A 13,965-nucleotide genomic window follows, 5' to 3' on the forward strand; every position below is an offset into this window, starting at 1 on the left:
CGCACCTTAAATACTACAATTTATGCATTATAGAACTTTAGAAATAAAGGTTGCTGCCAATTTAATTAAATTGAGAGAATCTCGAGGCAGGAAACTCATAACCAAGATCCAGGAGTTACCGATTACTCGGTGCAAGTTGACTTGACCATTGAGCGCTCTACCGTGGCAACAGTAATGACGTTGCTTCCGTTTCCTGCGCAGCAAGCGTACAACGCGACGGCGGTGATTCGGCAGATGCGCAAGCTCGCCATGAGCAGCACGGGAAGCTCGCAGGACGGAGGCGGTCCCACGGACGCCTCGACCAGCGGCCGGCGCCCGGTCCCGTCGCCCCCCGCCAACTCGGACTGAACACCAGCCCCTCCCTCTCCACGACCGACGCATGTGACGCCTCTCCCTCCTTGCCACTCTGCCCCGGTGTGCTCGAGCGGGCGTCGGGAAGATGCGGCTGCGAGATCGTTTGACAGAACGAGCGCTGGGCGCACGGGCCGGAGAGAAAGTGGCTGCCTGGCAACCACGCGTAGCTGGCCACAATTGGCAGAAAAAGGGGTTTGAGCGGGAAGCCTGAGCTGGCTCTTCACGAGGAAATGAAATTTATAAGAAAGGCTGAACTGGTTCTTTACGAGAAAGAAAATCATAAGGAAGGCTAATCTGGTTCTTCGTGAAAAAAAAAAAATTTATAAGAAAGGCTACACCAGCTCTTCACGAAAAAAAGAAATTGATAAGGGGTGCTGAACCAGTTCTTCACGAGAAGAAGAAATTTATAAGGGCTGAACCTGTTCTTCTCGAGAAAGATAAATTTTTAAGGGGTGAACCGGTCCTTCGCAAGAAGGAAAAGATTATAAGAAAGGTTGAACTGGTTTTTCATGAGGAGGATGTCTTGGCAGAAAGGCTGAACTGCTTTTCAGCAAGGAAGGAGGTTTTAACATGGTCTGAATTGGTTCTGGCGGAATTGTTTTTTTTTTTTTTTTACTTGCATAAAAATATGAATTGTTCTTTGCAAGGAAGAGGTTTATAAGAAATGTTTAACGAATTCTTCATGAGAAGGATGTCTTAGGGGAAAGACTGAACTGGTTCTCAACAGAAGACTTTATAGAGAAAGCTGAACTGACATTTCATGGTTTATCAGGAAGCATGATAAATGGAGCTTCTAGCAAAAATTTTGAAGTGATTTTCTGCAAGAAAAAGGTTGTAGTGGGAAGCCAGAACTGGTTCTGTGTAAATGCTAGTGGTGGAATGGTGTACAGCAATGTTAAAATATTCTGAAAAATGTTCTGAGAGGTTTAAAAATTTTGTATGTTGCAAAGCTTTCATGAAGGAATGAAGCCAGGAGGTGCAGTCAATAGGGCACTTAGACGGACAATAATTAGTCGCCTAAACGAGTTTTTATGCATTTTCATGAAGAGTGAATACTCGGCATAGCAATTGTAGTGTTAGTTGAGGATAATTTTTGTTTGTAGTTATAGCTAACAGGTCCCGCGGTTGTAGCCAGGCACACATTAATTCTGTTCTTTATTTTCTGATTTTATATTTTTGAGAACTGCGAGCAACAAAAGCTATATTTTCTTTAGCTAGGATTTGGAGTACAACCTCAGGGTTTCCGCTGCTGACTCTTGTTTCGTGGGGGTCCATCCAAGACAAAAACGTTTTAAGACGAAGAACCTAGACACGTATATAAGCGACGAAAAAGCGATCGCCCAAGTGCCCATTCACGTCAAACGGCTGGAGAAACAGCTAGGCCCTTCGCTGGCATTGTGCAGATTAACGCGGATCGGGCCGTGCTCGCGCCCAAGTGCGATCGATTTGCAGAACGGTCAACCGCAAAAGGCGACATCGTTCCCGACGCCCCTCGACGTTTGTGCAAAGCGCTGCAGACTCTCACACTTTGGACATTCCTTTCTTGTTACCCGGTCGCTTTCCCTTTCGACGCAGTCTCGTCACGGGACGTTAGTTTCGGCCTGTGCGAAACGACCCTGGTGCTGTTCTGCCGCCCCTCCGTGCGTCGCAAGAGGGGTTCTGTTCCTAAGCCTCCAACCCGCGTTGGGTGGGACGCACCGCCAACGGGGAGACGAGAAGCAGAAGCTCTCGCGCGAGCGAGATGTTTCTTGACATGTCTTTGCATCTGTTGTGCTGTGATTCAGCTTTGTGTTCATTTTATTTCTGCACGTGGAAGGTCAGATGACGCTAGCGGAGCTACGTAAAGATAGTAATTGCGTTGCTCGTACGCTTAGACAGCGAAAATTTGGTCGGCCCCAATGACTCCGGTTAAATTCCTGTTCGACGTATTCTTTCTGAAACAAAGGCCAATTCTCTTTGCTTCAATTCTGTATTTTCTTTTTTAAACTAGTAGGTGTTACATGTATTGTCATTCCACTCGTATGGCGTTCCACTTACCTTGTTTCACACCAATCTGCTCCATTTAAAGCTTTCAGAAAATGCTTTTTTTACATTTATTATTTACAAATACCAATTATCTGAAACACTGCTCGATATAAATTAGGAAGTATGTGAAACACGGTTCTTCCTGCTGAAGCGAAACTTTTTTGCAAAGAGTTTTCAGTTATAACTGGAATTTAACTGGAATGAGATTAAGAGTGTAGAGAGAAATTTTGCCAGTGCTACCCTGGGGTTTTTAACGAACGTCACATAGTATTGGTACACAACCGCATGCCGGTGCGATGCTCATCCAGATCGAAACGGGCGGCAGTGGAAAGTGAACTTGGGATAGCTACGTACGCCAAAGTGAACGATTGCCGGCACCTCGAAACTGCTACCAACGTTTCGTAGGTTGAAGGTGCGAAGAATCGCGTAAAATTAATCTCGATTTATGGAGTCAAGGCAGCCATTTAATGACTCCCTGATGCGAAGGATGCAATCGTTTTTCAAGTAAAAGAGGTTCAAATTGAGTGTGGCAAACTATGAAACCAGTTATTGTTGAACGCATATTTATTTTTTATACATTGTGTTACGTGAAATTTGAGTATTGGTTTAGCTACGATAGACAGTCCTCCGACGAAAGATATGTTTTTGTTTGTTCCAAACGTGCAAGTCCCCTAACACGACACAATCCAAAAGGGCAAGGAGACTGGTGCAACCATTTTTTTTTTTCTGCATTTTCTATCGCAAAGGAAGGCCACAATTGTAGTCCGACAAACTAACTTATCTAAACTCTCGCATTCCTCTTCTCAATCGCTAGTAGCGGTCAAGATTATAAAGACCTCCTTTAGCGCTCGGACTCAGTCAGCGTCGAAAGCAGTTTTGGCAGTGAAACTGGGATCCCAGCGAACGACGGAGATAGATGACGGGAAGGAAAATTGGAAAGCATTGGGCCGTGTCTTTTTATTGCTTTCGCTGCGCTAGAGTCAACCGACCACAAGATGTCCGTGTTTTTTGCCGATCATATTTTACTCCTGTAATGCATTTATACTTACTTAAAACGTTCCTGCGGGCGTCTTCGACGCAGCCGCCGAAGTCCGTCGTTTACGAATCTCTCCTTGCAGTAGCCCGGAGTTATAACGCTCTTTATAAAATGGGCCACATTTATTTTTTTATACTTTCCGCGTCCTTTTTGCCGTGGTCCGCGCTCTCTCACTTGTCGGCGCTAGTCAGCCGTCGCCCGCTTTGCATGTCTCGTTTTCTCAACTCCCGCGTCGAGCTCAGATTAGTCGACGTACACCCCCTTCCCCCGAGCGTCCGTCGAGGTGCAAGTTGAGGAGAAGCAGAGCCGGTAATAATGGGGGACGTAGCAGCGAACGTTGGGTAGACGCCACCGCGCTCAGTCAACATTGCTCACTTCTCGGGGCGTTGAAAAGGGAGTGTCACGATAGCACGCGCGCTGGATGCCCTTTTCTCTGCAACGTTTTTGCGGCCATGAGAGGACGTTGCGTGCATTCTTGCGTGCAATATTCTTGTTGGTTGCAATATTCTGGTCACGCGCGTGAAGAGGTCGCGGGGACGACCTCCAACTTTTTCTCGTCGTCGAGTGGCCTCTAGAAAGTCGCATCTCAAGGTAGCAACATGCCTCGAGCACCGCTTTGTCGATGGTCATTTGACCCGTCTCGAATCGGTGTAGTGGTATCTCACTTTGGCGTTGCCGTGCGGGTAGACTAGACGTTTGAAACGTGCCAAAAGGAAACGTGCTCGAAGAGAGATCCAACGGCTCTCCAAATATGCAGTTTTGTGTCCAAACTAGAAAGACCTATATTGCGTTTCAGGTGCAGTCATTCGTTTCCCCTCGTACGTTCGGTGATACCCTCCGCCAGCTACCACGAAGCCCACGGATGCCGGAATTGTTGTTGCCGGCTCACGTCGTGGGACGAGTTTCTTTTCATGCCGGCTCGTTGGCCGGTTGCGGAGATAGGTCTTGATGCGGCATTGATACGAGGTTCAGATAGCAATTCTGGCCGCCTCCCATAGTTGACTACACGATAACAGTGCTCCTATTCTACCGTGTTATCCTGCTCCCAAAGAAAGGTACTTGTTTCTGTGTGTTTGGCTCGGCTACCTACTTGGCCCAGCTTCTCTGTCTAGAACATTTAACGGATTTTGGAAACCGCGCCTTGCGGTGCAAAGACCGTAGTGAGGTGGCACTCTCTCCCTGTTAGACTGGCAAATGGAGAGCCGACGAAACGTGTTGGCGCTTGTAGGAGATCTCGAGCGGTGCGTGTCGACCTCTTATGCAGACCATGGTTTATAAAACATGTAAAAAAAATAATAATGGTTTCCGTTGACATAATAAGTGTACAAACTATACTCCGTTACACATTAACTTGGCAAACTTAGGAGGCTGGGGCCCCGCGACCCAGGAAGAGCGTCGGAGCGAGGCACGTGACCCGACGTTGCGGCATCATTTGCGTCGCCCTGCCAATAGTGAGGCGCGAGGCACTGAGGAACCGGCTGTCGTCTGCCAGCCAAGGGTCGTCTGCTCTGAAACCATCCAACTTCGGATGAACGTCCACCGCAGCATCATTTCCGTCTGCTAGAATAGTGAGCACTCTCGGGAACAGCTGAGAAAGCCATGCGCTCGATTTAGCCGCGAATCTGTGACGGGTGCTAATGCCAGGCACAGTGCGATGTTTAGAGCAGAAACGGCAGATTACACGGCTGCGATCGCCAACGGCCAGGGCGGAACAAGGAGAAAAGAAATCGGAAACGGACGTGACGTCACTTTGTTGGTTTAAGTACAATTGAAACTCATAAATTTGTGATTATTTTTTCTTTACTACTCTTCATACCTTCTCTTTAGATATGGAAGCGTGCAAGTTCAATTTCCGTCAAAAGAAAAAGAAGCCTAGAATTGCTTTTTGTCGCAGACGGCACTGTTGCTGTGGCGGTAACAAGGCCCCTTTGGCGTGTTATCATGTCCTTTGCTCTGGCGCTTTTATTGGGTCGCGAGGGCCGCAGCCTCCGCAGTTCAGCAAGTGAAACGGAGTATAACTGATGCCACTATGCACTCTTTCTTTCGTCGTCGTCACTTTGCAGTGCATAAGTCTGTTGCGTGGCCACCTGTTGGCCGGAAAATTGTACTTTGAGCGGTTGTTGTTTTGCCGGGAATTATTTTCGTTCCTTCCGCGCGATACCACCCGCTTTGCTTTTGGCCATCTGAGATCTGCTGCATGTTTTTGTTACTGCTCATTTTTTTCTGATTTCACTCTTGTGTCTTGATTGTTTTTGGAGCGGTCACCGCCTTTTTTTTGAAGCGTCGTAATGGAGATCTGGAAAGGCATATCCAATGCATATTGTGCTGTAAATATTGTTTTGTACATATATGTGGCTGCATTTGTTTTCAAGACCTGGTGAACCAATTTTTTTTTACTCCTCTAGTAGGCCGGGAGTGTGTGCGTGTGTGTATGTGCATGTGTTTCCCGCAGTTTTGTATTTCCCTTCGTAGCTCTTTAGCTCCCGAGAGTTTCAGACTTAGTAGAGCAATAACTGTGCAAGGCGGCGATTGTCTTTTTTGCGTGTCGGCTTTTAGTGCAGCCTGTCGAAAGTGACCGACGTGTAATGGCGCGATCTGTACATACGGAAACTGGTCACAGCCTTGGAGTCGTTGCCGAGACGCACGGGAGTTTGCGGTCTGCGGGCGTCGGAAAGCTAACGTGCCACGAGGGAGTTTTCGGAATCCTGTCTCTTTTGTATCCAAAGAAGCCGGCCAAAGCGTCGAAAGGTTTACATTCACTCGTGGAGCATGCTTTTTTAACGTCTTTTCGTAGCTTGCACAGTCTGCGTGTGATGCGAGGAAACGTTGTCGGGGGCCGAATGTCTCATTTTGAGCTCGAGGTGTTTTAGAGTTTGTGCTGCTTACAGCCGACCAGTATTGAACCCCCGTAGCGACCGAGGAAGGACCGATCTCAGTCCTTCTAGAAAAAGTTCACATTGCACGATTGCCAACGTAGCACACCATCTGTCGAAGGCTATTTTATTGGTCCCCAACCTTTCTTTCATTTGTGATTCAAGGATGTTTGCCTCAAATTGAGTACTAATAATTATTTAAAAACTGAGCGGAGCAGGAGTAGTACTACAAACTCTCATTGGCCTCATTGTACTACCTTGAGTTTCTTTGGAGTACAAGAACTGCACTTGGAATGTCTGTCGCAATGCAAGTCTGAAAGCTCGATGTTGTTTTTTTACGTGTACGTGAAGGTGTTTCCTTTTTTTTTTTTTCTTTTTTTCAGTGTGTTTAGTGGAAATCTTTTTGCTTCGTTTACAGAGCCTGCTGATTGTTCTTGGATGTAGTCATGCAGGCAACTAGTGAAAGAATAGATCTTTTTTTATCTTCGCATAAACGGTGTCATTTGCTGGTCATGATAAAAATTTACCCTGACCCTCGCTCCAATTGCCCGTGTAAAGAAAGTCATACACCGCTTAATGAGCCAGGGTAATAACGCGCCTCGCTGTTGACAGTACCTTTTCTCGCAACCATATCAGAACAAAGGCTGTGTACTGTCTAACATCGAAGCGAGGTGAAATAACCTGCGCAAGATGCGTACAGGCAAACTCTCGAAGTGTGTGTCTTTGTCCTTTTGCATCTGCTGTCTGAGAACACCAGCTTGCAAGCTCCGTGCACATTTGTCGTATAACCCGTAACGCTTTCTGACGGCAACGCATACCATACCTCTGCCCGGTCGAACGTTGCGTCCCGACCTGCGGCTATGATTGAAACAAATGCTCGCCCTCGATCGCTCTAGCTTTTAACGGCATTTCCAAATGACCACCTTCCTTTTATCCTCTGTAACCTCTTTCTCTCTCCAAACAAATAATAAATCTAAATTTGACATTTTCGGACGCCCCTGCTTTCGCTCTCTTCTTTTCCGACAGTGCCATTCTTCGTGTTGACCCTGAGTGCATCAATAACTACGGGCTGGAAAATATTTGTACGTATAAACCAATGAATGGATTGCATTGAAACTTTTCACGGAGACCTCTTTAGGTGGTGCATTTATCGTACACATTTTATGAGCGAGTTTCAGGAAAACATTTAAGCCTAAAAAATCCTGTTTTTTTTTTCAATGCACAGAAAGAAAAAGGGCAAAAACCGTCCCGTTGGTGCTGCCACTCGATGGTACCACACACGCTCGGATCTGCTGGGTGTGCTTTTGGGCTTTTGCTTTATGTAGTGCCATTTGTGAATAGCAACATCAACCAGATGGTGCTTACCATTTTCCTCCCTATGTATGGAACAAAAAACTGGTCTATGGGAAAAAAAAGGCTCAATTTTTTCCCCCTTGACCTACACTCATCAAAATTTTAGTAAGATAAATGTTCCACATAAAGACGCCTTTGTGAGAAGTTCCATTGCAATCTATTTGTTATTTATTAAAAAAAAAACATTACGTTTGCATAGCACTGGGAAGGATTCCACAGAACTTGGAGCATAATGGATGCCTGTGAGAAACATCTGGAGTGCAAGATCGTCTCCTTCTTGTGCAGGGTTTGTGGTGACATCGGAACACCGAGTTCTGATGGGTTCTGGATAGTGGGTAGACCTCAATACTAGCTGCCTTGAAGTCTACTTTCCAATTGGAGCTCGTCGTTCTCATGTCACTGCAATCCCTGCGCAAGCAGCAGACAAACTTGCGCTCTGCATTGGAATGCTGTCGAGTTTTGTCTTACTGCCTTGTTTAGATGGCGTCAGTTTTGCGTGCTGGGACACTAATTTGCCACAAAATTGCAGCAAGGTGATGCATTCGCTTTGTGAAAACGTGCTAAAAAGGTAAACTGAACTCAAGTGGTGATGCAGGTGAGTTGGTTCATGCCACTCCTGACTTTCATCTATTTTTTCCAGCGGGCGTTGCAAAAAGGGGCGTCTTAGGATTTCTTTTGGGTAGTGCAAACTTGAGTGTCTCAAATTGCAACACATGTAGAAGTGTGCCTGCTCTGGTGCACAATGGGAGCATGTCATTTGCAAGTTAAAATGATGTGCTATGTCACTGCCGCAACTCGAAATTAGCATTGGCTTTAAATCGGAGATGGCTGTCGTCTACCCAGTCAAGTGAATTCAAACCTAACAGTACACAGAGGGCTGGTCGAAAAATTGAGTTCGCCGGAGGCAGTGGCCGGGATGATCTAATCGGTTAAGGCGTCACTTCGGATAAGCGAAGGTTGCGGGTTTGATCCCCGCTCCTGCCCAATTTTTTGCCTGCTCTCTTTCTTTTCCCTTAACTTTATTGCAATGAATTTAATAATCACTCTTTCACCTTTGATCACAATGTTACAACAGCTGCGCTTGTCAATCTCCCCTCTGAATATATATACGGCGCAGCCTGCCCCCATGGGGAGGAGTGGTTCCCAAAATACCGTGGAAGGTGGACCCTTTCCGACATTTGCAAGCTAAATGACATGCTACTGTTATGTTGCTAGTTAAGCTGAGGAGGATGGTTTAAGCAAATTGTTTAATAAGTACATACGGGATCAAAGCGGCAGCTATGGCGAATGCTTGTCAGTTCCAAACGCAACAGCGCGTGCCACCTCCTGCGAGCGTGCTCACTGGATGTCCTCTTCTTCTAAGATCAGAAAGCCTCATGACATCATAACATGCCCCCTTCTTTTTTCTTTTTTTTTTTTTTTTTGAAGATAACGCAATGCGATCGCGGCACTTGTCAGTCTCTGTATCGTAGCGGCTTCACCACGACGCGTCGACTTCTTGTTTTTTGGTTATCCTGTTGACCTTGTAGACGTGGAAATGTCTTCAAGTGATTCGTCATTTGATACTCTATGGACATTGTCTTCAGCAGCTTCGTTTGAGGCTGTAGTGGAATAGTTTTCAGCAGCTGTATTCGTTTCTGCTGTTCCATGTGCTTCTTTGGTGTGGTACCGGTTGTGCCTGTAAGTCCTCGATGTGTTTCTGCTGCTGCTTGTCCTGGTTCCACTTGTTCTCCTTGGCACGAGACTGCTCCAAAAGGAACTCATGCTGTCGGGAGAGTTCCTCTATCTCGACTCGGCTTGCTGGTGCCTCCAAAGTTCTCGCTGTACCCCCAGTGCCCTCGGCGACATGTTCCATCGAGGTTTCCACTTTTTGGTTTGGCGCCTGTACCAACCGTTCTTCAGCCATGAGATGCTTGTCCTTGAGGAGGCGGAAGCGCTCTTGCAAGTGCTGGTTTGCTTGCCAGAGCTCTTGCAGCTCCTGCATGGTCTTTTGTCCCACTGCGCCCTGCTGCCCCTCGAAGACTGCGAGAGCTCGTCTGGCTGTTGCCCACTCTTCTGTGAGCTGAGCGCATCTGCCCTCCAAACTGCGTTTCTCTTGGGCTGCCGCGTGAAACTCTTCCTGCAGGTTCCTGTGTCTGTATACAATGTGGTTATACTTGTCCAACAGCTGGGAGTGGTCTGTCTTCAGCACTGATAGTGCTGCCTCACACTTGGCCGCTTCGTCCAGCGCAGTACAGTGCTCGTTCTCCATCTCCTTGGTGGCCTTGACGTACTGCTCGCGCTGAGTCTTTAACTCCTCCTCGAGGCAATGTCGTGCCTGTTTTAAGTTCTCAGCTAGCTGTTGAAAATGTTTGTTGTCGCTGACGAGCATCTCAGCTTGCTCCTCCAGGCAGGAAAGTTCTGACCACAAAACGTCGGCTTCGCTTTCTAGCTTTCCGTTGCATTTTAGGAGGCTGCTGACTTTCTCGTCTAACCTCTCGCGCTCTGTTTCTGCCTTCTCGGTGAAGGAGCTTCCATCTGCTTCCGTTTGCGACGAATTGTTACACTTAACAGCATTTTCTCTCTCTCTCAAAGTCTCCGCCACCTTTTCGTGTCTCTGCTGCCAGAGGCGACTTTCATTTGACACGCATCTAATTTTTTCACTCGCATTTTCACAAGATGATTTCCACTGCTAACTTTCTTGAGCGAGGAGCTCGTTCCTAACTGTCAAGGATGTGACCCGTTCCTGAAGCACTGCCAGCATACGGTTCAAGTCTTCCAGCTGACTTGCTTCAAGAGACACTGCAGCTTCTGACGACTGGTTGGTGTGCTCGATGATGCTCCGGACAAATGCTTTGATGATGCTCCGGACAAATGCCCTGAGATCTTGTAACGGCCACTGGTACCGGTCCTTTAAGTACTGATAGTTTTGCTGAAGTAGATTGAACTGCTCCTCTTTCTTAGCAAGCTGGTTTTCCAGGGCCTCTCTTTTGCGTTTTGCGATGTCCAGCAGCTTCTTGAGGTACTGAAAGGCACTGAACTCTCGTTGTTCGGAATCATTCTGAACTAGCGGCAAGTCTTCGCCACAGTCTTGAAGAAGGACATCCTGCAAGATGCAGTACTCGGCAGAAAACCTTTCGAGCTCAAGCTGAGATGCTTCAAACTTCTCCTTCAGGGTGTCCGCTTCCTCCACCTTGGCATCTACAAGCTCCAGCTGCTTTGCCAAATCCCGACTTAGAGAAACTAACTGGGCTTTCAATGCTTCAGACTCCTGATACTTGGCATGAGAAAATTCTGCTTGCTGCGCTTGCATCTTCCCTAGGAGAGCCGAAGCTGCCTTGCACTCGCGTTGAAGGGCCTGCTCTCGTCCAAAGCTCGCTTCGATATTTCTCTCGTGCTCCAAAGATATTCGCTGCATTTCTGCCTTTGCCAACACCAACTCTGAAATCAGGCCTTGTCCCTCTTCAGGGCGAGATGCCAGCATGCCCTTTTTTTTTTTCTTTGACCGCCTCTCCAGCTCTGTCCCAGTTAGCGCAAACTTGGTTACTTTGGTTGATGGAAGAGGCCCAATTGTTATGCCTCCCAAATGGATTGTTTCATTGCGGTTATTGTTCATGGATGAGTTGGAAGTTTCTTCTACTGCAGAAACACGTCGATATCCGTAGGTTTTCTGCTGTCTGGTTGCACATTCGGAAAAAATGTCCAAAATTTCCACATGAAAGGCAGTGCTTTCCGTAAGCTGGGCAGTTTCGGGGTTGATGGTAAGTACCACATCTCGAACATGAAATTTGCTGTCAATTGCTGGATTGGTCTTTTTGTGGTCCGGATGGTCGGTAACTTCGTTGCGCTGCTCTGAAGCTAGATGGCTGACGATAGAGTCCATCAACTCTAACTTCGTCTTCAGTTTTCTGAATATCATTCACGTGTTTTTTTGAGATTTCAGCTGCTTTACAAGTTGAAATGATTTTGTCTAGGGTTAGACTCGGTTCACGAAGCAACCGTTCGCGCAAAGCCACGTCTCGTATCCCAATGATGATACGATCACAGATGAGCCTGTTTTCTTGAGCTCCGTAGTCGCATTTCTGAGCCTGCAGTTTTAGCTCAGTTACAAATTCGTCAATGGTTCTGGCTTTTGGCACATTGTGTTAAAAATGGCTGTCGCTTGTGTCACGCTTTTGTAAGGTGCATACATTTTATCAAATTCGTGCAGTATGTAATCTACTGCATTCTCTCTTTGCCCGCTTTGACCATCTCCCGTTGGTTGCAGAGAAAATGTTTGCGAAATTTGTCTTGCCTGAGGTCCAAGGCAGTGGAGCAGAAAAGCTTTCCGAGTTGCGATAGGCTTGGATGCATATTCACAGGCTTCCTCGAAGATAAGGTACGACGATTTCCACTCCTCCCATGCTCTTGCTGGGTCGTCACCAGGCTGGAACGGAGCCGGCGGTTGTAGGAAAGCAGATGCCATATTGTTGCTGCTGTTGCTTGTTAAATGAAAAATATGGACGTTGAGCTGCTCACCACTTCTGACACCATGTTATGTTGCTAGTTAAGCTGAGGAGGATGGTTTAAGCAAATTGTTTAATAAGTACATACGGGATCAAAGCGGCAGCTATGGCGAATGCTTGTCAGTTCCAAACGCAACAGCGCGTGCCACCTCCTGCGAGCGTGCTCACTGGATGTCCTCTTCTTCTAAGATCAGAAAGCCTCATGACATCATAACAGCTACGTCACTGCCGCAGCTCGGAACTAGCATGGGCCTTAAATCAGCAATGGCTGTCGTCTACCCAGTCCTGGCCGAAAAATTAAGTTCGCCGAAGCCAGTGGTCGGGACGGTCTAATCGGTTAGGGCGTCGCTTCAGATAGGCGAAGGTTGTGGGTTCGATCTCCGCTCCTGGCCGCCTTTTTCGCCTGCTCTCTTTCTTTTTCTCTTCCTCTAACCTTAATGGAATAAATTTAATAATCACTCTCCCCTCTTTGTTTACAATATTACTACAGCTGCACTTGTCAACCTTCGCTCACTCTTAATATATGTATGTATCTAATTGAAAATACCACAAGCCTACGGAGCCCTGGACTAAGGGCTCTGACCGGGACTTGTTGGTTTTCTAACCTTTTGTAAATAAAGTTATACCATCTATCCATCGCCACGAGAAGCAGCGGCCGCAGAAATGGAAAAGATGGAGCGGCCGACAACAGAATAGGGGAGAGCCATGTGGCTAGCGCCCCGCTACGGCGAGACGTCGAAACGCAGCGTCTCGCCGCTGCCGCGAGACATGAGGACCCGAAAGTGTGTTTCGGGTCCTCGCCGCTGCAAAAGCTGTGTGCTGACGTCTAGGTTCCTCGAGAAATGGCTCTTTGAATTTGATGCTGTGTACTACCAGATCCTCGCGCTCCAAATCTGCGACCGGGCACTCTATGGCTCCGTCGCCGAACTGCCAGGCTTTGTGAGTATAAAGGAGGCTATGGTATAACCAATCAACTGCGGGCTGGAACCCGCGACGTGCCGTCACAAGGGTGCTGCACCACCGTCCCTTGACTAAAAGCTGCTTACCACTTGCTAAAATGTAGCTGGTCAGTCGCATCTTTAAGATCGGCTTTAGTGGAACACACGGCTTCACTTTGACGTAATATTTCGTGTCACTAAAGCGATACCACTCGTTTATGTTGGTTTCGTATTCAACCGGAGTTGCCCTTTAAAGGGGCCCCGCAATCATATTAAAGCGTCTACCTTTTCTGCAATTTCCAAGTTTCTTGGGCTTTGGGCAAGCCAGCGGGCACGGAGAGAGTAACTAAATATCAGTGCGTCATATTTTAACCGGACGACGTGGAAACCTCCTCCACGTACGGAGGCAATCCACGTGCACGGTACCGAAAGCCCACGAAATGTGAGGTATTTGGTCCTGGGCTTACTACTGGTCAGAGCCGCTAAAAGCTTTTTTTTTAGTCGAAATACAAGTGTCGCAAACCGTTTCAATTATATATGAAAGTAGTTTTTGTTCAGTATTTTAGATCAGAAAAGAAACAAATGCAGTTTAGAAAGTCCAGAAAACAAAAATGACTTGTTGACATACCCACCACTAAGCGGTTAAAAGGCGGCGCATACTAGAAAAGAATAGTAGGATCAGGCTCCAACAAACGGCGAGCGTAGAAAGATCCCGGATGTACGCGGCGGCACTGCGGTCGTTTATGGACTCGAGGATCCGACCGGTTCTGAGCGTTCCGAAGGCCTTCGGCGCAGGTTTGGCTTGCTGTTTAGCCATTTCGCGGCATGGCAGCGCGAAGTGGCTTCCATTCTGAACTGATCTTTACCCAGTGTTTGCCGTTGTTTGTGGCCAATGAATTGTC

The 13,965-nt window shown here is 47.3% G+C and overlaps 2 protein-coding genes and 1 pseudogene across 2 annotated transcripts in view; 2 read left to right on the forward strand and 1 right to left on the reverse strand.

Moving 5' to 3' along the window:
- The window catches only part of LOC8026540 (calcium/calmodulin-dependent protein kinase type 1), a 34,988-nt gene extending 28,168 nt beyond the window's left edge, over positions 1 to 6,820 (forward strand). Inside the window, exon 10 of the mRNA XM_029984034.4 lies at positions 202 to 6,820. Coding sequence (XP_029839894.1) covers positions 202 to 348 — 147 coding nt within the window. The 3' untranslated portion in view covers positions 349 to 6,820. The remainder of the gene's footprint in view (positions 1 to 201) is intronic.
- On the forward strand, positions 3,375 to 7,277 carry LOC115323646 (annotated as a pseudogene).
- A 1,982-nt stretch (positions 7,278 to 9,259) lies between these two features.
- Positions 9,260 to 11,038, reverse strand: LOC115323652 (coiled-coil domain-containing protein 88B-like). Its single transcript, XM_040207520.1, has 2 exons — positions 10,318 to 11,038; positions 9,260 to 10,158 (listed from the first exon to the last, which is right to left on the reverse strand). Exons 1-2 carry the CDS (start codon positions 11,036 to 11,038, stop codon positions 9,260 to 9,262), a joined length of 1,620 nt encoding a protein of 539 aa, XP_040063454.1.
- Positions 11,039 to 13,965: the final 2,927 nt, after the last annotated feature.

This window comes from Ixodes scapularis, unplaced genomic scaffold, assembly GCF_016920785.2.
Source record: "Ixodes scapularis isolate PalLabHiFi unplaced genomic scaffold, ASM1692078v2 PGA_scaffold8__174_contigs__length_109621045, whole genome shotgun sequence".
Classification (NCBI taxonomy): domain Eukaryota; kingdom Metazoa; phylum Arthropoda; class Arachnida; order Ixodida; family Ixodidae; genus Ixodes; species Ixodes scapularis.